The sequence below is a fragment of the Sapajus apella genome, unplaced genomic scaffold, assembly GCF_009761245.1.
Source record: "Sapajus apella isolate SASKATOON/1434 unplaced genomic scaffold, GSC_monkey_1.0 scaffold77, whole genome shotgun sequence".
Lineage (NCBI taxonomy): Eukaryota > Metazoa > Chordata > Mammalia > Primates > Cebidae > Sapajus > Sapajus apella.
The window spans coordinates 106,874-130,202 of NW_022437017.1; the positions used below are offsets into that span (position 1 = coordinate 106,874).

Below are 23,329 nucleotides of genomic sequence, written 5' to 3' on the forward strand. Positions count from 1 at the left end.
AAAAAAAAAAAAAAAAAAAAAAAACTCTAGTCTTTCATTCAGCTGGCTCTATGTATATTAAACCCTATTGCAATTGCCTATAGTTTTTTTCTTTCTTTTTTTTTTTTTTCTTTTTTTCTAAGACAGGGTCTCATTCTGACACCCAGGCTGGAGCAATCACAGCTCACTGTGGCCTCGACCTTCCAGGGCTCAGGCGATCCTCTCAGCTCAGCCTTCCAAGTAGCTGAGACTATTAGCATGCACCACCACACCAGGCTTTTTTTTTTTTTTTGAGAAGGAGTCTCACTCTGTAGCCAGGCTGGAGTGCAATGGCGCTATCTCGGCTCACTGCAACCTGCACCTCCCGGGTTCAAGCGATTCTCCTGTCTCAGCCTCCCGAGCACACCGCCACACTCGGCTAATTTTTTGTATTTTTAGTAGAGATGGGGTTTCACTGTGTTTGCCAGGCTGGTCTTGATCTCCTGAGCTGAGGCAATCCACCCACCTCGGCCTCCCAAAGTGCTAGGATTACAGACGTGAGCCACCTCGCCCGCCCAGCAAGGCTAATCTTTGTATCTTTTGTAGAGACGGGGTTTTGCTATGTTGCCCAGGCTGTTCTCAAGTTCCTAAGCTCAAGCAATCTGCCTGCCTTGGCTTCTCAAAGTGGTATGGTTATAGGCATGAGCTACAAGCCGGACAAGAAAGTTTCAACAGTACCCTACGGCAGGGGTCCCCAACCCTGGCTATGCCTCCTGTCAGAGCAGCAGAGGCATTAGTGTGTCACAGGAGCCTGAACCCTATTGTGAGCTCCGCATGCGAGGGATCTAGGTTGGGCTTTCCTTATGATAATCAAATGTCTGATGATCTAAGGTGGAACAGTTTCATTCCGAAACCATCTGCCACTTAGAAAAACTGTCTTCCAAAGAAACCGGTCTCCGCTGCTAAAAAGGTTAGAGACCTCTGGCTTAAAGAATCTGTCGATGAATCCGGTCACACCGGTTCTGCAAAACCCCGTTTCCAAGGGCTTCTGCTGTCACTCAGGGCTGCTGGGGCGGGGCCAGATACTTCATCCAATCCGGGCTGCTGGGGCGGGGCCTTACCAGCTGCCCATCGGGGAGTGAGGAGGCTCCGCTTTTCTCACACCCTGGCTCCGGGCAGCGCTCTGAGGTTGGGAGTCCGGCTTTCCCCTCCCAGAGGGTCCAGGTACCTCTGCCATCGCTTCTGTCACTCTGTCGCCTATGCTGTGACTTGCACTGGTCGTGGGAGCCCCCTGAAAGGCAAGAAATGGTAAGCATGCGGGCCAGGGGTCTGGAGACGGGGGAGGGGCTGGTTGGAACCGGCCGGAACCGGCTGTGGCAGAGCCCGGGCCTCCCCGCGGCGACTCGGGGTTCTGGGACCCAAGTCCCCCTGGCACAGCTCGGCCCTCGGTCCCCTTGGCCTCAGGGTGGGGCTTGGCCGGCAGCTGGGACCCCAGGCGTCCTGTCCCGCCCCTGCGCGGCGACTGCGACCCGGTCTCCTGAGCCCTCTCTGGGCAGCTCCGCGCCCACTGCCCCGAGTCTCCCCAGATTGTGCGGGGACCACCGGGGGGGTCATGGTGGGATCCTACCTCGGATGTGGGGTTTGTGTAGGAGGAGCAGTAGGCTGTGGGGTCCCCAGTACCTCCTTTCTCTTGTTAAAAATTAAACGGAGACACGTTAATAAGTAGAGTTTTGCTTCTCAGAATACGATTTTTAAAAAATATATTAAGAGTTCCTTTGAGAGCTCTGAATAATAAACACCCAGTCATTGTAATTTGTAATTACAAATTACTCGAAATTTGTTAACAGAAAAAGCTGAACTGTTTAAAATAACTTAAAGTTTATTTATCCGGGCGCGGTGGCTCACATCTGTAATCCCAGCACTTTGAGAGGCCGAGGCGGGCGGAATATGAGGTCAGGCGTTCAAGACCAGCCTGACCAACATAGTGAAACCCCGTCTCTACTAAAAATATAAAAATTAGCCGGGCGTGGTGGCGGGCGTCTGTAATCTTAGCTACTCAGGAGGCTGAGGCAGGAGAATTGCTTGAACCCGGGAGGCGGAGGTTGCAGTGAGCCGAGATCGGGCCACTGCACTCCAGCCTAGGCGACAGAGCTGAATAGGAGAGACCTCGGCTGAGGAAAGCACAACCTCAGAAAGCCTGGAGTAAGTGGTCCTGATGTGGCTTATAACAGTTTGTTTGTTTTTTGTTTTTTTTTTTTGAGACGGATTTTCACTCTTGTGACCCAGGCTGGAGTGCAATGGCGCAATCTCGGCTCACCGCAACCTCCGCCTCCTGGGTTCATGCAATTCTCCTTGCCTCAGCCTCCTGAGTAGCTGGGATTACAGGCACGCACCACCATGCCCAGCTAATTTTTTGTATTTTTAGTAGAGACGGGGTTTCACCATGTTGACCAGGATGGTCTCGATCTCTTGACCTCGTGATCCACCCGCCTCGGCCTCCCAAAGTGCTGGGATTACAGGCTTGAGCCACCGCGCCCGGCCTTCAACAGTTTGGTTTTGTTCACACTCGAGAGAGACAGGAATTGCAGGGAAAATCATGAATCAACGCCTGGAAGGTCTAAGTTCCTTTGGCAGAAAGGGTGGGACTTGTGGAAGGGGGATTAGGAGGTACACAGGTGGTAGAGGGATTCTGTAGGTGTACGTTGGTTGAGAGTGTGAAGCTTTGTCTAAAATTTCAAGGTGGTAGGAAGGAATGCTTAAGTGAAGAGCCCGGCCAAAAATTTTATATTCTGCTTCTGAACATTTCACAGGAGGGGAAAGCCAAGAATCACCACCAGATACTTCACTGAAATAAACCTTTGTGTCTCCTTTTATCTTTCCTAGGCACAGACACTTTAGCAGCATTTCTTGATTTTGAGGTTCCCCCTTGGAGATTTTACAAGGTTATGTGACAAATGATTCCTGTCCTCTGGATGCTCTCAGACTAGTGAGGGGAGAAAACTATTCTTAAGGACTGGTAAATCCACTCCCAACAAAATGTAACAATAACCTGTAAATGAAAACTGCCCAGGTGCGGTGGCTCACACCTATAATCCCAGCACTTTGGGAGGCTGAGGTGGGTGGATCACTTGAGGCCAGGAGTTTGAGACCAGCCTGGCCAACATGGTGAAACCCTGGCTCTACTAGAAATACAAAAGAAATTAGCCAGATGTGGTGACACACACCTGCAGTCGCAGCTACTCCGGAGGCTGAGGCACAAGAATTGCTTGAACTTGGGAGGTGGATTCTGCAATGAGCAGAGATCATACCGCTGTACTCCAGCCTGGGCAACTGAGCAAGACTCTGTCTCAAGAAAAGAAAAGAAAAGAAAAAAAAAAAAAAAACAGAAAATGCATTTGGGGCACATGGAGGGACAGTGCAGTGTTGTTGGAAAATAGTCATGCAGCACTTTCAGTGAGCAGGATGGGCACAGAGAAATGGCCTGTGCTGACACTTAGTCACACATCACTGTGTTCCAGTCAGCACTGCCCCTTTGTAGGTTTGTCTTTTTGTAAAGAATTGTTCACTTATTGCAGCTTCAGGTTTTTTATTAATGTAAATCGCATTTTTTCACTAGAGCTTACAATGTTAGAAAATTTTATGCACAGGCTAGAAGGAGGTAGATTTCAGAAAAAAAGATGGCTAGTCACTGGCTCATGCCTGTAATCCCAACACTTTGGGAGGCTAAGGAACTTGGGGAGTTCAAGACCAACCTGGCCAACATAGTGAAATCCTCTCTCTACTAAAAATAGAAAAATTAGCCGGGAATAGTGGTGCATGCCTGTAATCCCAGCTGCTTGGGAAGCTGAGGCACGAGAATTGCTTGAACCCGTGAGGCGGAGGCTGCAGTGAGCTAAGATTGCACCACTGCACTCCACCCTGGGCTACAGATCGAGTCTCCATCTTAAATAAATAAATAAATAAATAAATCACTGTTTAGTCTTATATTCCATTTATTAATATTTATTTTTCTTCCCTAGGAGCAGTGTAGTACATCTCTCAGGTCTATCCTTTTGTTGTGGGATTTCCAATTGAGTTATAGGGACTAATTTTAGGAATGCTACTGGAGAAAAATAGGGAAAGATTACTATTATAACTGGAGAAAAATGAAATAATTTCTACAAGAAAGTATGGTAGATAGATAGATTGGTGAATACGAAGAGTACCCAAAATAACATTTCTTCTCCTTTGCAGGATGGAGGACTTTTTTCTTCTTTTTTTTTTTTTTTTGAGACAGAGTCTCACTTTGTTGCCCAGGCTGGAGTGCAGTGGCGTGATCTAGGCTCACCACACTCTTTGCCTCATGGGTTCAAATGATTCTCCTGCCTCCACCTCCTGAGTAGCTGGGACTACAGGTGTGCGCCACCATGCCTGACTAATTTTTGTTTTTTTAGTAGAGACAGGGTTTCACTATGTTGGCCAGGCTGGTCTCAAACTCCTGACCTCGTGATCTGCCTGCCTCAGCCTCCCAGAGTGCTAGGATTACAGGCATGAGCCACTGCTCCCAGCCTGGAGGATGTTTTTTTCCAAAAAGGGTCTTGCTGTCACTCAGGCTGGAGTATACTGCTGTGATTATAGCTCACTGCAGCTGTGACCTCCTGGGCTCAAGCAGTCATCCTACCTGAGCCTCTCCAGTAGCTGGGACCACAGGTACATGCCACTCTGTACAGTGGCACGATCTTGGCTCCCTGCAACCTCTACCTCCTGGGTCCAAGTGATTCTCGTGCCTCAGGCTCCCAAGTAGCTGGGAATACAGCTGCTTGCCACCACATCCAGCTAATTTTTTTTTTTTTTTTTTAAAGTAGAGAAGGGGTTTTACCATGTTGGCTGGGCTGATCTTGAACTCCTGACCTCACGTGATCTGCCTGCATTGGCACCCTGAAGTGCTGGTATTACAGGTGTAAGCCACTGCACCCAGCTGAGACAGAGTGTTGTTCTTTTACCCATGAAGAAGTGCACTGGCACAAACACAGCTCACTGTAACCTTGACTTCTTGAGCTCAAGTGATTCTCCGTCTCAGACTCCTGAGTAGCTGAGACTCCATGGATGCCCCACTATGCAGGGCTGATTTTTATTATTTTTATTTTTTTTTCTGCCCTAGCCCCCCCCCCCCTTTTTTTTTTCCGAGACGGAGTCTCCCTGTGTCACCTAGGCTGGAGTGCAGTGGCGCAATCTTGGCTCACTGCAACCTCTGCCTCCTGGGTTCAAGCCATTCTGCTTCAGCCTTCCGAGTAGCTGGGATTACAGGTGCCTGTCACCATGCCCGGCTAATTTTTGTATTTTTAGTAGAGACAGGGTTTCACCATGATACCCAGGAGGAGAGGGCTGATATTTTTTTTTAGAGATGGGTTCTCACTGTGTTATCCAGGCTGGTCTTGAATGCCTGCACTCAAGTGATCCTTCTACCTTGGTCTCCCACAGTGCTTAGATTACTGGCAGGAGCCACTTTACCCAGCCCAGATGCAGTATTTTTATTGTTTATCATTTTTTCACAGAGAAAGGGATTCCAGTTTTAAAAATATTTACATATTGGCTGGGCACGGTGGCTCATACCTGTAATCCTAGCACTTTGGGAAGACAAGGCAGGCAGATCACCTGAGGTCAGGAGTTCGAGACCAGCCTGACCAACATGGAGAAACCTCATCTCTACTAAAAATACAAAATAAATTGGGGAGGAGAATCACTTGAACCCAGGAGGCAGAGGTTGCAATGAGCCGAGATTGTGCCATTGCTCTCCAGCCTGGGCAACAAGAGTGAAACTCTGTCTCTAAAAAACAATAAATAAATAAATAAAATAAAAATAATGGCCAGGCACGGTGGCTCACGCCTATAATCCCAGCACTTTGGGAGGCCAGACGGGTGGATCACGAGGTCAACAGATCGAGACCATCCTGGTCAACAAGGTGAAACCCTGTCTCTACTAAAAATACAAAAATTTGCTGGGCATGGTGGCATGCGCCTGTAGTCCCAGCTACTCGGGAGGCTGACGCAGGAGAATTGCTTGAACCCAGGAGGCGGAGGTTGCGGTGAGCTGAGATCGCGCCATTGTACTCCAGCCTCGGTAACAAGAGCGAAACTCCCTCTCAAAAAAAAAAAAAAAAAAAAAAAAAAAAAAAAAAATTTACATTTTGTTCCTGAAGCATCAGAGGAAAGGAAAGGATAACCATGGGCCACTCCACTGAAAAATGCTTTGTGCTTCTACTCTGTTTATCTGTCCTGAAAACAGAGATCTTATCAGAATGTTTTTTGGCTTAAGGTTCCCCTCAGGAAACTTTATGGAGTGATGTGTCTTCAGTGCACCCTTTTATCTTTTCCTGGTCCTGGGTTTCAGAACTAGGACTGGCCCAGTATGCCTATACTTCCCTGCCATGTCTTTGGGAGGATCTAGTGTGCATTAGCTGACCGGTAACTTCTCACAGAGGACCACATGAGATAGGGAAATGGGTCCTCCCCACGAAGCAGCTCAATGCCCTGATTGGGGAGGAGACTCCTGCTATATATTCTTCATCTAGACAGCCAACTCCTTGGGGTGCTCAGCTTTTCTCCCTCAACCTCAGTTTTCTTTTCTTTTTTTGAGAAGGAGTCTTGCTCTGTCACCCAGTCTGGAGTACAGTGGCGCTGTCTTGGCTCACTGCAACCTCTATCTCCTGGGTTCAAGCGATTCTCCTGCTTCAGCCTCCCAAGTAGCTGGGATTACAGGTGCTTGCCACCACACCTGGATAATTTTTGTATTTTCAGTAGAGCTGGGGTTTCACCATTTTGGCCAAGCTGGTCTTGAACTCCCTACCTTGTGATCTACCTGCCTCTGCCTCCCAAAGTGCTGGGATTACAGGTGTGAGCCACCATGCCCCACCTTTTTTTTTTTTTTTTTTTTTTTTGTGACAAAGTTTAGCTCTGTTGCCCAGGCTGGAGTGCAATGGTTCGATCTTGGCTCACTGTGGCCTCTGCCTCCCAGGTTCAAGCAATTCACCTGCCTCAGCCTCCCAAGTAGCTGGGACTATAGGTGTCCACCACCACACCTGGCTAATTTTCATATTTTTAGTAGAGACAGGGTTTCGCCATGTTGGGCAGGCTGGTCTTGCTCCTGTCCTAGGTGATCCACCTGCCTCGGTCTCCCAAAATGCTAGGATTAGAGGCCTGAGCCATCGCACCCGACCTAAATTGCATTTTTCTTTTTTTTTTTCTTTTTCTTTGAGACGGAGTCTCACTCAGTTGCCCAGACTGGAGTGCAGTGGTGCGATCTGGGCTCACTGCAGTCTCTGCCTCCTGGGTTCAAGCAGTTCTCTGTCTCAGCCTCCCAAGTAGGTAGGATTGCAGGTACCCACCACCATGCCTGGTTAATTTTTGTATTTTTAGTAGAGATGGGGTTTCACCATCTTGGCTAAGCTGGTCTTGAACTCCTGACCTCGTGATACACCTGCCCCGGCCTCCCAAAGTGCTGAAATCCACCGTGCCTTGCTCTAAATTGCAGTTTTCACTAGTGCTAGGATTATAGGCATGAGCCACCATGCCTGACATAAACTGCATGTTTCATTAGAGCCAACTCCAGGAATGAATTATGTTTCAGTGTGTGTATCATGTAAGACACAGAGGAGACAACTCAGTAAAACCCATCAGATAAGTGCATTACTCACTAAACCCAGAGAGATGAGGGCAGCACACCTTGTGGGGGAACCTCCAGGATGCACATTCAACCCGCAGGTGGGGAGTAAGACAGGCAGGGACCTTTAGGCCAAAGCCTTCCTTGGGATCCAGGGCATTGCCCAAGGAGGTTTCCTTTGGGTGTTGTTTTTGGTGGCTTTAGAGCAAGCAGGTGCTAGTTCTGTGATGTCATGTTGTGTGATTAAGAGGTGAACCCTGCAGCATGTCTGTGACATCCATATGGCATGTAGAGGTCAGTGGGGTGAGTCAAGTTGGTTGTATCTAGCTGTCTCATGGGGTGGTGGTGACCAGAAGGCAGTCGTGTAAGTCAAATATATGGGTTGAACGCATGGAGGAACTGGAAGAAATTGGAGAACTAGAAACTTTTTTAAGGTTGAGTAAGCAGTTCCTCTGTTCTGAAAAAGTATCCTCTGTAATGAAAATGTATACTAAGGCAACATGTAATTATTATAAGAACACATTATAAGGCCTGGGATTACGCTGTGGCTCATGCCTATAATCCCAGCTCTTAGGGAGGCAGAGTCGGGAAGATAGCTTCAGCCCAGGAGTTTGAGACCTGCCTGGGCAATATAGTGAGATCCTGTTCTCCACAAAAAGGAAAAAAACGAGAGCGAGAGAGAAAAAAAGAACTTATTATAATATACAATTCTACAATTAATTCATTATTGCATATGGAGATGGGTAGTGATTGGTAGATGACCGATTATTCTACTGTAGATAACCATTTGTTCAGGCTCCTTCTGTTAAGTGTTCACCACTTGTATCCTTGCTGGCAATACTTCCAACTTCATGGTTTCACTGTTTTCAGAATTTGCCATTTTTCATTGATGTATTTTTCATTTTGAATTTTTGTGGGTACACTGTAGGAGAGTGTGTGTGTGTGTGTGTGACATTTTATATATATATATGTATTTTTTTTTTTTTTTAGACAGTCTCACTCTGTCGCCCAGGCTGTAGTGCAGTGACACGATCTTGGCTCGCTGCAACCTCTGCCTCCTGGTTTCAAGTGAGTCTTTTGTCTCAGCCTCCTGAGTAGCTGGGATCACATGCACACGCCACCATGGCCATCTAGTTTTTGTATTTTTAGTAGAGATGGGGTTTCACCGTGTTGGCCAAGATGGTCTCGATCTCCTGAACTCATGATCCGCCTGCCTCAGCCTCCCGAAGTGCTGGGTAATTTTTGTCTGTTTTTAGTGGAGACAGGGTTTCACCATGTTGGCCAGGCTGGTCTTGAACTCCTAACCTAAGGTGATCTGCCCGCCTCAGCCTCCCAAAGTGCTGGGATTACAGGCACAAACCACTGTGCCTGGCCCAGGATATCTTTTGAAACAGGCATGCAATGTATAATAATCACATCAGGATAGGCTGGGCATGGTGGCTCATCCTTGTAATTCCAGAACTTTGGGAGGCCAAGGCCGGCGGATAACAAGGTCAGAAGTTCAAGACCAGCCTGACCAACATAGTCTAACCCCGTCTCAACTAAAAATACAAAGATTAGCTGGGTATGATGGTGCGCCTGTAATCCCAGCTACTAGGGAGGCTGAGGAAGGAGAATTGCTTGAACTGGGACCAGGAAGCAGAGGTTGCAGTGAGCCACGATCGCACCACTGCACTCTAGCCTGGGCTACAGAGCAAGATTGCATCTCAAATAAATAATAAATAAATAATAATCACATCGGGGTAAATGGGGTATCTTTTTTTTTTTTTTTTTTAAAGAGATGGGCTTTCACCATGTTTGTCAGGAGGCTGATGTCAAACTCCTGACCTTGTGATCCACCCACCTCAGCCTCCCAAAGTGCCGAGATTACAGGCATGAGCCACTGGGCCCAGTCTCAGTCCTCATCTTGACCTTTTGGGATAATTCTTTTTTTTCTTTTTTTTTTTAAAGATGGGGTTTCTCCATGATGGCCAGACTGGTCTTGAACTCCTGACATCAGGTGATCCACCCACCTTGGCCTCCCAAAGTGCTAGGATTACAGGTGTGAGCCCAGCCGTAAATGGGGTATCTATCACCCCATACATTCATCATTTGTGTTACAAACAATCCAATTATACTTTTTTTTTTTTTTTAAGCTGGGGTTTCATCATATTGGCCAGGATGGTCTCGATCTCCTAACCTTGTGATCCGCCTGCCTCGGCCTCCCAAAGTGCTGGGATTACAGGCATGAGCCACCATGCCCGGCCTACTTTTTTTTTAAAGACAGTCTCACTCAGTCACCCAGGCTGGAATGCAGTGGTGCTACTGGCTCACTGTACCCTCCATCTCCCAGGCTCAAGTGATCCCTCTTGCTTCAGCTTTCCAAATAGCTGGGACTACAGGTGTGTTCCACCATACCCAGCTAATTTTTGTATTTTTTTATAGAGGCAGGGTTTCACCATGTTGCTCAGTCTTGTCTCGAACTCCGGAGCTCAAGTAATCCTCCTGCCTCCACCTCACAAAATGCTGAGATTACAGGCATAAGCCAGTGTGCCCAGCTCTTTTAGTTATTTCAAAATGCACAATATATTTTATATATATATATATATATATATATATATTTTTTTTTTTTTTTTTTTTTTTTGAGACAGAGTTTCACTCACGTTACCCAGGCTGGAGTGCAATGGCGCGCAATCTCGGCTCATTGCAACCTCCGCCTCCTAGGTTCAGGCAATTCTCCTGCCTCAGCCTCCTGAGTAGCTGGGACTACAGGCATGTGCCACCATGCCCAGCTGATTTTTTGTATTTTTAGTAGAGACGGGGTTTCACCATGTTGACCAGGATGGTCTCGATCTCTTGACCTCGTGATCCACCCGCCTCGGCCTCCCAAAGTGCTGGGATTACAGGCTTGAGCCACCGTGCCCCGCCTAATATATTTTTGAGATGGAGTCTCGCTCTGTCTCCCAGGCTGGAGTGCAGTAGCTTAATGTTGGCTCGCTGCAACTTCCGCCTCCCAGGTTCAAGTGATTCTACTACCTCAGCCTCCCAAGAAGCTGGGATTATAGGTACATGCTGCCACGCCCAGCTAATTTTTTTTTTTTTTTTTTTTTTTTTAAGTAGAAACAGGGTTTCACCATGTTGCCCATGCTGGTCTAGAACTCCTGAGCTCAGGCAATCTGCCTGCCTCGGCCTCCCAAAGTACTGGGATTACAGGCGTGAGCCACCGCACCTATATTATTTTTTACTATAGTCAATCTGTTATGCTTGTGTTCCAGGTCTTATTCATTCTTTCTATGTTTTTGTACCCATGGACCCTCTCCACTGGTCTATATTTCCATCACTCTGTTAATACCATTTTCTCTTTTTTAGTATAGATTTCAAAGCTGCAATGTATACTGGGGATAGTACCTGTCTATCTTAGTCATCTTGAGTTTTTTTTTTTTTTTTTTTTTTGAGACGGAGTTTCACTCATGTTACCCAGGTTGGAGTGCAATGGCGCGATCTCGGCTCACCGCCACCTCCGCCTCCTGGGTTCAGGCAATTCTCCTGCCTCAGCCTCCTGAGTAGCTGGGATTACAGGCACGCACCACCATGCCCAGCTAATTTTTTGTAGTTTTAGTAGAGACAGGGTTTCACCATGTTGACCAGGATGGTCTCGATCTCTTGACCTCGTGATCCACCCGTCTCGGCCTCCCAAAGTGCTGGGATTACAGGCTTGAGCCACCGCGCCCGGCCATCTTGAGTTTTTGTATCAAATTCCCATAGACTGGGTGTCTTAAAGAATAAACATTTCTGGCCAGGCACGGTGGGTCACGTCTGTAATCCCAGCATTTTGGGAGGCTGATGCGGGCAGATCACCTGAGGTCAGGAGTTCCAGACCAGCCTAACCAATATAGAGAAACCCCGTCTCTACTATTAAAAATACAAATTAGCTGGGCGTGGTGACACATGCCTATAATCCCAGCTACTCAGGAGGCTGAGGCAGGAGAATTGCTTGAATCCGGGAGGTGGAGGTTGCCGTGAGCCAAGATCACGCCATTGAACTCCAGCCTGGGCAACAAGAGCGAAACTTGATCTAAAAAAAAAAAAAAAAAAAAAGAATAAACATTTCTGACAGTTCTGGAAGTTGTGAAGTCCGTGTTCAGAGTGCTGACAGATCTAGTGCCTAGTAAGAGCCTGCTTCCTGGTTTGCAGGTGGCCATCTTTTTATTTATGTCTTCACATGACAGAGAAAAAGAGGAAACAAGCTATCGTGTGTCTTATAATAAGAGTATTAATCCCATTCACGAGGGATCTAAACAAAACAAAAATAATAAAAACATTTTTAAAAAGAAAATAAATTGTAATGCGAATTAGTTTTAATATGCTATGTTGTCTTTTTAAAAATTATATTCACCAGGTTGTTGGTGGTATTTTCATGGGCACTGATACTTATTTCTGTATAGAGTTTCCACTCTAGAAACTAAAAATATTACACATGGACAAAACACATAAAACAATTTCAGTGAACCAGAATATTGATGGAGCCAGTATTGTAAATGATAATTATTGTTTTCTTTTTTCATAGTTTTACAATCTGGGTATGTATCCTTATCAGTATATTTTATATTTACATTTTTTTATGTAGTTGATATCAGATATGCGATATTTTATATCATATTTTATTTTTTCTTAGTAACAAACCTTCCATGGAATAGTAGTTCACTTTCTTGATTAATGGATTTTGTTTTTTATAGCAGTAGTCATTTGACCATAACATTGAGCAGATAATCTACATTGGTCCCACTTTTTTTCTTAGGTCATAGTTCTTCCTATTTTAATAATGGAGGTCCCAGGTACTGGGGAGGCTGCGGTGGGAGGATCACTTGAGCCCAGGAGATTGAAGCTGCAGTGAAACATGATCATTCCACTGCACTCCAGGCTGACTGACAGTGAGACCCTGTTTTAAAAAAACAAAATTGAAAAAAAAAAAAAAAAAAAAGAAAAACCCCCCCAAAAAAAAAAAAGGTAAGTATATGGTCATGCCACTCTGAATGCACCTGATCTTAGCAGTTAAACAGGTTCAGGCCAGGTTAGTACATGGTTTGTAGAATTCCTGGGAATACTGGTAGCTCTAGGCTTAAAAAAAAAAAAAAAAGAAATTGCAAGAATTCACCAAATAGAAGAAAAACATGCAAATTATATATCTGGTCCTGACATATGTCTCTATCAGCTCAAGCCTAAGTCTCTATCACAGTGTGATGGTTGAATTGGTAGCCAGTACTGCCAGGCATCCTGTGTCATCATTGCAGGAGGTGAGCTCTACCCTAGTACCCTGTCTGGGAAATAGTGCATCCACAGTCCCCTCTCTTACTAAGTTTATGGGGTAACAACAGGGAGTGGTCATCAGGAGAGAAATCCTGGTGTTTTGGTTTTTTGAGCGGGAGGTATTCTCAGGACACCCTCCTTTCTCCGCACAGGGATAGAGAGTCTGTTATCCCCTATGTATTCTAGACTTCTGAAGCAGAGTCTGCAGTCGAAGTCCCTATCCTTTGTAAAGAGAGACTGTAATGAAAATGTGTTTAAAATATCAAGGCAGGCTTTATTCAGCACAATCGTAATACGAGTTGTGAGAACTGTAATATAGGAGAGAGATTATAGTTCTATATATTACAGTTCTCATGACACATAATAGGCTGTCTACCTGAGTTTAATCTCCCTCCTATATTACAGGGAAAGGTTAGGAAAAGGATAGAACTTGGTGAGGTATCAACAGTTAAGGAAGAGAAAGTAGATGAATTATCATGAGTGGGGGAAACTGAACTTATTAGAAATACCATGTTTGGATGGGGAGGATTCTCTGTGAACTGCCTTAAAAGGCTTTTTGCTATTACTGGGTCCTGCAGGAGAAGCTCAAAGCCTAGACAAGAAGAGGGCTGTGAGCTCAAGTTTGGTCAAAGAACGAGTCCTACCTTGGTGCGGTGGCTCACGCCTGTAATCCTGGCACTTTGGGAGATGGAGGCGGGTGAATCACAAGGTCAGGAGTTGGAGACCAGCCTGGCCAACATAGTGAAACCCTGTCTCTACTAAAAATACAAAAAATTAGCTGGGCGTAGTGGTAGGCGCCTGTAATCCCAGCTATTCGGGAGGCTGAGGCAGGGAGAATCACTTCAATCCGGGAGGCAGAGGTTGCAGTGAGCCAAGATCACGCCGCTGGACTCCAGCCCAGGCGACAGAGTGAGATTGTCTCAAAAGAAAAAAAAAAAGGAGTCCTTAAGACCCCTGTAGTGGCCAGGTGTGGTGGCTCACGCCTGCAATCCCAGCTACTTGGGAGGCTGAGGCAGGAGAATTGCTTGAACCCAGAAGGCAGAGGTTACAGTGAGCCAAGATTGCACCATTGCACTCCAGCCTGGGCAACTATAGTGAAACTCCATTTCAAAAAGAAACCCAAAAACAAAAATCCTGTAGCTTAGCTCTTCTTAGGAATGACAATAAGTCCCTAAATTTCTGGTTCCCTCACTACATTCCAAACCACTCACTTCTCTCTCTAAAGGACGTCTTCAGTTATGTGTTTCTCATGATACATTTGAAACAGCTGCAGTATTTAAATTGTTTATTTTTTACTGCCATAAATGGCTATATTAAAAATTTTATTATTTTATGAATACTTTTTTTTTTTTGAGATGGAGTCTCCCTCTATCGCCCAGGCTGGAGTGCAATGGCGTGCTCTTGGTTCACCGCAACCTCTGCCTCCCAGGTTCACGCAGTTCTCCTGCCTCAGCCTCCCAAGTAGCTGGGATTACAGGTGTGCACCACCATACCTGGCTAATTTTTGTATTATTAAGTAGAGACGGGGTTTCACCATGTTGGTTAGGCTGGTCTCGAACCCCTGACCTCGTGATCTGTCCACCTCAGCCTCCCAAAATGCTGAGATTACAAGCGTGGGCCTACTGTTGCTTTACCACGTGGTTCAATTGTAGCATCATCACCATTTCATCATATACTTATTGTTCAGATTCTATGTATTGGAGAAATGTCACTCAAATACTTCTTTTCCCTTTTTTTTTTTTTTTTTTAGACGGAGTTTCGCACTTGTTACCCAGGCTGGAGTGCAATGGCGCAATCTCGGCTCACCGCAACCTCCGTCTCCTGGGTTCAGGCAATTCTCCTGCCTTCAGCCTCCTGAGTAGCTGGGATTACAGGCACGCACCACCATGCCCAGCTGATTTTTGTATTTTTAGTAGAGATGGGGTTTCACCATGTTCACCAGGATGGTCTCGATCTCTTGACCTCGTGATCCACCTGCCTCGGCCTCCCAAAGTGCTGGGATTACAGGCTTGAGCCACCGTGCCCAGCCTTTCCCTTTTTTTTTTTTTTTGAAATGGAGTCTTGCTCTGTTGCCCTGGCTGGAGTGCAGTGGCACAATCTTGGCTGACTGCAGCCTCTGCTGCCTAGGTTCAAGTGATTCTCCTGCCTCAGCCTCCGAAGTAGTTGGGATTACAGGCATGTGCCATCATGCTCAGCTAATTTTCGTATTTTTAGTAAAGATGGCGTTTCACCATGTTGGCCAAGGCTGGTCTCAAACTCCTAACTTCAAGTGATCCGCCCACCTCAGGCTCCCAAAGTGCTTGAGCCACCATGCCTGGGCTATGTCCATCTTTTCATTAATATCAATTAGTTTTTTTACTTGGTACCATAATTTATTGTTTAAATTACTGTAAAATAATAAAACTACTTAAGCTGGTAAAACTGAAGTTTAAGTGTATAGTTGATATAGTTACACAACACTACATAACTTATCTAAGGTGAATTATACCGTGATTTTTTTTTTTTTTCAGTTTTATCGAGACAAAGAGTTTCTCTTTTTTTCCCCAGGCTAGAGTGCAATGGCGCGATCTCGGCTCACGGCAACCTCCGCCTCCTGGGTTTAGGCAATTCTCCTGCCTCAGCCTCCTGAGTAGCTGGGATTACAGGCACGCGCCACCATGCCCAGCCAATTTTTTGTAGTTTTAGTAGAGACGGGGTTTCACCGTGTTGACCAGGATGGTCTCGATCTCTTGACCTCGTGATCCACCCGCCTCGGCCTCCCAAAGTGCTGGGATTACAGGCTTGAGCCACCGCGCCCGGCTATAACACCTTATTATTATTATTTTTTTTTTTTCTTCACCATGCTCAGCTAATTTTTTGTATTTTTAGTAGAGACGGGGTTTCACCATGTTGACCAGGATGGTCTTGATCTCTTGACCTCGTGATCCACCCGCCTCGGCCTCCCAAAGTGCTGGGATTACAGGCGTGAGCCACCGCGCCCGGCCCGTGAACAGTGGTTTTCAAATACGTCTTCAAGTTTCACTTTTTAATCTTTTTGAATTTGATATAACTAGACCCAAAAGTGGGATGCTGGAAAATACAGTAATTGTATTTTATTTTTTTAGGCACTACTGTACTGTTTCCATAGAAGCTGAGCCATTTATTATCCTTGAAACAGAGCACAAGGATGCCTTTTCCCTGTTGATGGTGTCATATGATGCATAAAGTGTTTTGTTTTTTTATTTTTGAGGCAGAGTCTTGCTGTTGCCCTGACTGGAGTGCAGTGGCGTGATCTCAGCTCACTGCAACCTCCAACTCCTGGGTTCGAGTGATTCTCCTGCCTTAGCCTTCCAAGTAGCTGGAATTACAGGTGTGTACCACCACACCTGACTAATTTTTGTATTTTTAGTAGAGACAGTGTTTTACCATATTGTCCAGGCTGGTCACAAACTCCTGACCTCAGGTGATCCTCCTGCCTCGGCCTCTCAAAGTAGTGGGATTATAGGCATAAGCCACCATGCCTGGCCACGAAAGTTTTTAAGTTTGATAAATACTTGCCTTTTTGTTGAGACTGGGTGCCTGTTTTTTTGTGTGTGTTTTTTTTTTTTCTTTTTTTCTTTTTCCCTGAGCCGGAGTCTTGCCCTGTGACCCAGGCTAGAGTGCAGTGGCATGATCTTGGCTCACTGCAGCCTCTGCCTCTCGGGTTCCAATAATTCAACTGCTTCAGTCTCCTGGGTAGCTGGGATTACAGGCACGTGGCACCACGCCTGGATAATTTTTTTTTTTTGAGACCAAGTCTCACTCTGTTGCCCAGGGTGGAATGTAGTAGGGTAATCTCAGCTTAGTGCAACCTCTGCCTCCTTGGTTCAAGTGATTCTTGTGCTTCAGCCTCCCGAGTATCTGGGACTACAGGCATTATTTTTTTTTTTTTTTGTATTTTTAGTACAGACAGGGTTTCAGCATGTTGGCCAGGCTAGTCTTGAACTCCTGACCTCAGGTGATCCACTGCTGCTGGAATCAGAACAAAATTCACTTTCTAGATATTATCAAAGGTAAAACTTTGTGAATAGGCATTTTTTTCAAGGATACACAGCCTCAGGACTGCTAATGTTAACCTTTCGCATAGGAATTTGGAGGACTTTATTATGGCAGGTGCTGTACTCCCACATTACAAACAGACATTGCGGGGGCCAGGCGCGGCGGCTCACGCCTGTAATCCAAGCAACTCTGGAGGCCAAGGCAGGCGGATCACCTGAGGTCGGGAGTTCAAGATCGGCCTGACCAACATGGTGAAACCCCATCTTATAAAAAATAAATTAGGCTGGGCGCAGTGGCTCAAGCCTGTAATCCCAGCACTTTGGGAGGCTGAGGCGGGTGGATCACGAGGTCAAGAGATCGAGACCATCCTGGTCAACTGGTGAAACCCCGTCTCTGCTAAAAATACAAAAAATTAGCTGGGCATGGTGGTGTGTGCCTGTAATCCCAGCGACTCAGGAGGCTGAGGCAGGAGAATTGCCTGAACCCAGAAGGCGGAGGTTGCGGTGAGCCGAGATCGCGCCATTGCACTCCAGCCTGGGTAACAAGAGCGAAACTCCGTCCCAAAAAATAAATAAATAAATTAATTAATTAAAAAAACAAACAAACAAACAAACAAAAACAGACATTGGGGGCAGCCCAGGCAGCACACCTTTCAGAATTTACCAAAAATACATATTTTCCTATTCTACTGTTGCTTTACCACTTGGTTGAATTGTAGCATCAGAATTACTTTATGGAAGAAACTGAGTGTAGACAGAGAGTATGAGGTCTCATGGTCATGGAATAATTGTTTTGAGTCCACAGCATCATGGGAACTTCTTGAGAGTAGAGTATAGGCCCCATCCTCCTCTATACATGTGGGATGTTTCAGGATTCAGCGGCCTTTGAGGATGTGACTGTGTTAGTCCTACCCATCCTCCTCTGTACATGTGGGATGTTTCAGGATTCAGTGGCCTTTGAGGATGTGGCTGTGACCTTCACCCAGGAGGAGTGGGCTTTGCTGGATCCTTCCCAGAAAACTCTCTACAGAGATGTGATGCAAGAAAACTTCAGGAACCTGGCCTCTGTAGGTAAGGGTGACAATATCACTTCCCTCAGGAAATGCAAGAACAAGTATTTTTTTGTTAAATGAGTATTTTTAGCTCATGAATACTGTTGAGTGATATACAGTGTGGACAGGGAATATCTGATAAAGGAAGCACGTCTGCAGTGTACCCTGAACATAGAATTAAGTAATTTTTTTTCAACAATTTTATACTAATTCAAGATTATTTTCCTTGTTCTGTGTTGTAGGGAAAAAATGGAAAGCCCAGAACATATATGTAGAGTACAAAAATCTAAGGAGAAACCTAAGGTAATTTGCAATCACAAGACAAAGCAGTGTCTCTCTAGAAAATGTTAGAATGGGAGAAAATATTAAAAAAAAAAAAAAAAAAAAGGAAACAAAAGAAATAAGCCCAATTTCAATCTATCTATTCTTAGAAAATGTTATCTAAACACATACTGATGTGTGATACAATGGCTGGACACACTGGCTCAGGCCTATAATTCAGCCCTTTGGAAGGTTTAGGCTGGAGGATCACTTGAGCCCAAGAGTTTGAGGGTATACTAAGCCATGATGGCATTACTGCACTCTAGCCTGGGCAAGAGTGTGAGACCCTGACTCAAAACCAAATTTAAAAGAGACAGATATTTAGTATTTGTAAAATAATTTACTTTAAAATAGTATTATTCAGAGAGTCCAGGCACGGTGGCTCACGTCTGAAATTCCAGCACTTTTGGGAGGCCGAGGAGGGCGGATCACTTGAGGTTAGGAATTCAAAAGCAGCCTGGCCAACATGGTGAAAACCCGTCTCTACTAAAAATACAAAAATTAGGTGGGCATGGTGGTGGACACCTGTTATCCCACCTACCCAGGAGGCTGAGGCAGGAGAGTTGCTTGAACCTAGGAGGAGGAGGTTGCAGTGAGCCAAGTTTGCACCACTGCAACTCCAGCCAGGGGTGACAGAGTGAGACTCCGTCTCAAAAAAAAAAGTATTCAGAAGGCTTATATCACCTTTTTTGATAATAGATATGGCTGGCCATCTTGTAGAGCCTGCGGTCCATTCATATTCAAACAATTCATACAGGGTAGAAAGCCTACGCTTTGCTGGATGATATTAAAAATGGAAGTGCAAGCCAGGCACAGTGGCTCACACCTATAATCCCAGCATTTTGGAAAGCCGAGGTGGGTGGATCACCTGAGCTCGGGAGTTCGAGACCACCCCAGGCAACATGGTGAAACCTGTGTCTACTAAAATACAAAAAATTGGCCAGGTGTGGTGGCATGTGCCGCCTGTAGTCCCAGCTACTTGGTAGGCTGAGACAGGAGAATTGCTTGAACCCAGGAGGTGAAAGCTGCAGTGAGCCGAGATCACACCATTGCACTCCAGCCTGGGCAAGAGAGTGAGACTCCATCTCAAGAAAAAGAAAAAATGCAAGTGCAATACTTGTGAACAAACATAAAATCACTGATAAGCAAACCCATTATAATGTACTTCTCATTGTTCACAGAAATCTTATGGGAAAGAGACTCTTTGAAAGTAAAAAAGATCATCAGCATGGAGAAATTTTGACCCAGGTTCCAGATGACATGCTGAAGAAGAAAACAACTACTGGAGTAAAATCATGCAAAAGCAGTGTGTGTGGGGAAGTAGGCAGTGGTCATTCATCTCTTAAAAGGCACATCAGAGATGACACTGGACACAAGGCATATGAGTATCAAGAATATGGACAGAAGCCATATAAATGTAAATACTGTAAAAAAGCTTTCAACTGTCTCTCCTCTGTTCAGACACATGAAAGGGCTCATGGTGGAAGGAAACCCTATGTGTGTGAGGAATGTGGAAAAACATTTATTTCCCATTCAACCCTTCAAAGACACAGGATAATGCACAGTGGAGATGGACCTTATAAGTGTAAATTCTGTGGGAAAGCCTTGATGTTTCTCAGTTTATATCTTATCCACAAACGAACTCACACTGGAGAGAAACCATACGAATGTAAACAATGTGGTAAAACTTTTAGTCATTCTGGTAGCCTTCGAATACATGAAAGAACGCACACTGGGGAGAAGCCTTATAAATGTAATGAATGTGGGAAAGCATTCCATAGTTCCACATGCCTTCATGCACATAAAAGAACTCACACTGGGGAGAAACCATATGAATGTAAACAGTGTGGCAAAGCCTTTGGCTCTTCCCATTCCTTTCAAATACATGAAAGATCTCACACTGGGGAGAAGCCCTATGAATGTAAGGAATGTGGAAAAGCATTCAAGTGTCCCAGTTCTGTTAGTAGACACGAAAGAACCCACTCTAGGAAAAAACCCTATGAATGTAAACACTGTGGGAAAGTATTATCTTATCTTACAAGCTTTCAAAACCACCTGGGAATGCACACTGGAGAGATACCTTATAAATGTAAGATATGCGGGAAAGCCTTTTACTTTCCCAGTTCACTTCAAACACATGAAAAAACTCACATTGGAGAGAAACCCTATAAATGCAAGCAATGTGGTAAAGCCTTCAATTCTTCCAGTTCCTTTCGATATCATGAAAGGACTCACACCGGAGAGAAACCTTATGAATGTAAGCAATGTGGGAAAGCCTTCAGATCTGCCTCACTCCTTCAAACACATGGTAGGACTCACACAGGAGAGAAACCCTATGCATGTAAGGAATGTGGAAAAGGATTTAGTAATTTCTCTTTCTTTAAAATACATGAAAGGATGCACAGAGAAGAAAAGCCATATGAATGTAAGGATTATGAGAAAGCATTCAGTTTGCCCAGTTTCTTTCATAGACATGAAAGGGCTCACACTGGAAAGAAAACTTACGATTGTAAGCAGTGTGGCAGATCCTTCAACTGTTCGAGTTCCTTTCGATATCACGGAAGGACTCACACTGGAGAGAAACCCTATGAATGTAAGCAATGTGGGAAAGCCTTCAGATCTGCCTCACACCTTCAAATGCATGGAAGGACTCACACTGGAGAGAAACCTTATGGATGTAAGCAGTGTGGGAAAGCCTTTGGATCTGCCTCACAACTTCGAATGCATGAAAGGACTCACTCTGGAGAGAAACCCTATGAATGTAAGCAATGTGGGAAAGCTTTTGGATGTGCCTCGCGACTTCAAATGCATGGAAGGACTCACACTGGAGAGAAACCATATAAATGTAAGCAATGTGGGAAAGCTTTTGGATGTCCTTCAAACCTTCGAAGGCATGGAAGGACTCACACTGGAGAGAAATCTTATAAATGTAAACAATGTGGTAAAATCTTTAGATGTTCCTCACAACTTCAAGTGCATGAAAGGACTCACTGCACAGGCACCCCATAATCCCAGGCTTTAGGAGGCTGAGTTGGGAGAACTGTCTAAGCCCAGGAGTTCAAGACCAGCCTGGGCAATATGGTGAGACTCTTATTATAAAAATAAATAAATTAATTAAAAAGATCTGCAGTTGGTGGTAATGGCAACTGAGAAATCTATGGCTGGGATACAATGGCATCTGCTGGGCAGGGCAGAGAAGTCACAGAGGGAGAATGGGTGGGCAGGGGGCTACTGGAACAAATGGCGGTCTGGGTCCCACAGCAACAATGACTTTAGAGGCCAGGGAGGGGTGGAAAAGGTGAAGGCTCCCAGGATGCAATGCTGGAAACATGGTGATGTACTTGGGTCCAGGCCCTGGGGGGAGCTGATGCCTACTGGGGGCAGTGGCACCTGAGGGAGGTAGGTATGGAGGCGCATCCTTGTGTGGATTGGGGAGGGAGCCTGAAGGGGCACAGAGTGAAGTTCAAATCATGGCTGAGGCCGGTTCAGGCTGAGGGTGAAGGTGCCTGGGAGGGCATGAGAGTCAAGCCAGGTTTGGGGAACAGGCCAGAGAGTTTCTAAGTATGGACCTGTTGGATCCAGTATGACTGGAGCCAGACAGGGAGTTAGGGGGATTCAGAGTGAAGGGCTGGATTCCGGACATGTGTGCAGCCTAGGAGGGAAGAGGGAGGGTGGCAGGGAGCTTAGAGTCCATGGATAGTGGGTGTGTGTCCTGTCAACCTTACATCATACAAAAATGTAGGAGTGAGTTGGAAGAGTTTATTGAAGTGAAAAGCTGGAAATGGCCATTCAGAAAAACACATACTCTAGTGAAATGGGCACAGTGTGGTCCAAAGACAAGAGTTACATTCTTGCTTAGATTTTCAATTAACCATTTTTACCAGCCCTAACAGTCTTCAGATAATATTTCCTTCTGTTCTAACTGCTCTGCTTGTACCACTGGGGAGGATTTGTGATGCTGTCCTGTTTGGAAAAGCCAAGTTACTCTCTTTACACTTTTTTTTTTTTTGAGATGGAGTTTCACTCTTGTTACCCAGGCTGGAGTGCAATGGCGTGATCTCTGCTCACCGCAACCTCCACCTCCTGGGTTCAAGCAATTCTCCTGCCTCAGCCTCCCGAGTAGATGGGACTACAGGCGCGTGCCACCATGCCCAGCTGATTTTTGTATTTTTAGCAGAGACGGGGTTTCACCATGTTGACCAGGATGGTCTCGATCTCTTGACCTCGTGATCCACCCGTCTCGGCCTCCCAAAGTGCTGGGATTATAGGCGTGAGCCACCGTGCCCAGCCCTCTCTTTACACTTTATAGTAATTTGAGTTGGATCATCTCTGTGCTGTGCTCAGAGATGCTCCATCCTCCGTATGAGGTGGAGGAAAAGGAGACATATCTGACCCATTCATGTGTGTTTGTGAAAAAGGCAGCAAGCAAATAATTATTCGGTTTTAGGAGTTAGGCTCACACTGGAGGGAGAGGTCAGAGCCCTTCAGGGGGAATGTTTATGAACAAATAACAGATGATTAAATTCTGTAAAGCAAATACCTTTTCTACTTGAGAATATAGTGTTTCTCATTAAATTATGCAAGTCATTCAGCAATCTAATGTTTCATGTAATATTTTTGATCCTACTAATTATTCTTATTTCTGTTTTTTGTTATTTTTCCTTTCCTCTTATTTCTTATTTTATGTTCTCTGTTTAATGCTTAATGAAAAAATACACCAGTTCAAAATAGCACCTGCAGTGCAGGAAGATAAATGTTTTTTTTTTTAATTGGGGATGGGCGATGGCTCACCTCAGGGAGGACCGCCTGCCAGCTCACTCCCAAGATCCAGCTATGAGCTTTTTAGGGCAGATAAATTTTAAGACTTTTTCCCCAAAGGATACTGGAATGCAACTGTCAATTCACAATTATAAAGAAATGTGGATATATATATATGTGTGTATATATATACACAAGTATATCCATACCTATATATACACACATATACATGCATATATGTATATGGGTGTGGATAATTTTTTTTTTTTTTTGAGACAGAGTCTTACTCTGTTGTGGGG

The 23,329-nt window shown here is 45.2% G+C and overlaps 1 protein-coding gene across 2 annotated transcripts; it reads left to right on the forward strand.

Annotated features, from left to right (window-relative positions):
* Positions 1–691: 691 nt before the first annotated feature.
* Positions 692–21,387, forward strand: LOC116532503 (zinc finger protein 433). Of its 2 annotated transcripts, XM_032251655.1 has the most exons (4): positions 692–1,266; positions 17,844–17,970; positions 18,194–18,254; positions 19,454–21,387. In XM_032251655.1, the coding sequence occupies exons 1-4, from the start codon at positions 1,264–1,266 to the stop codon at positions 21,279–21,281; spliced, it is 2,019 nt and encodes a 672-aa protein (XP_032107546.1). In that variant the 5' UTR covers positions 692–1,263; the 3' UTR covers positions 21,282–21,387. The 2 variants fall into 2 exon arrangements, with proteins under 2 accessions (XP_032107546.1, XP_032107545.1); XM_032251654.1 differs by lacking the exon at positions 692–1,266 and having other exon boundaries at positions 17,523–17,970.
* Positions 21,388–23,329: the final 1,942 nt, after the last annotated feature.

Coding starts and splice junctions, on each gene's coding strand:
- LOC116532503 (XM_032251654.1), top strand. CDS start 17,763: ATGTTTCAGGATTCAGCGGCCTTTGAGGATGTGACTGTGTTAGTCCTA. Junction 17,971..18,193: donor CAGGAACCTGGCCTCTGTAG/GTAAGGGTGACA, acceptor TCTGTGTTGTAG/GGAAAAAATGGAAAGCCCAG. Junction 18,255..19,453: donor AATCTAAGGAGAAACCTAAG/GTAATTTGCAAT, acceptor CATTGTTCACAG/AAATCTTATGGGAAAGAGAC.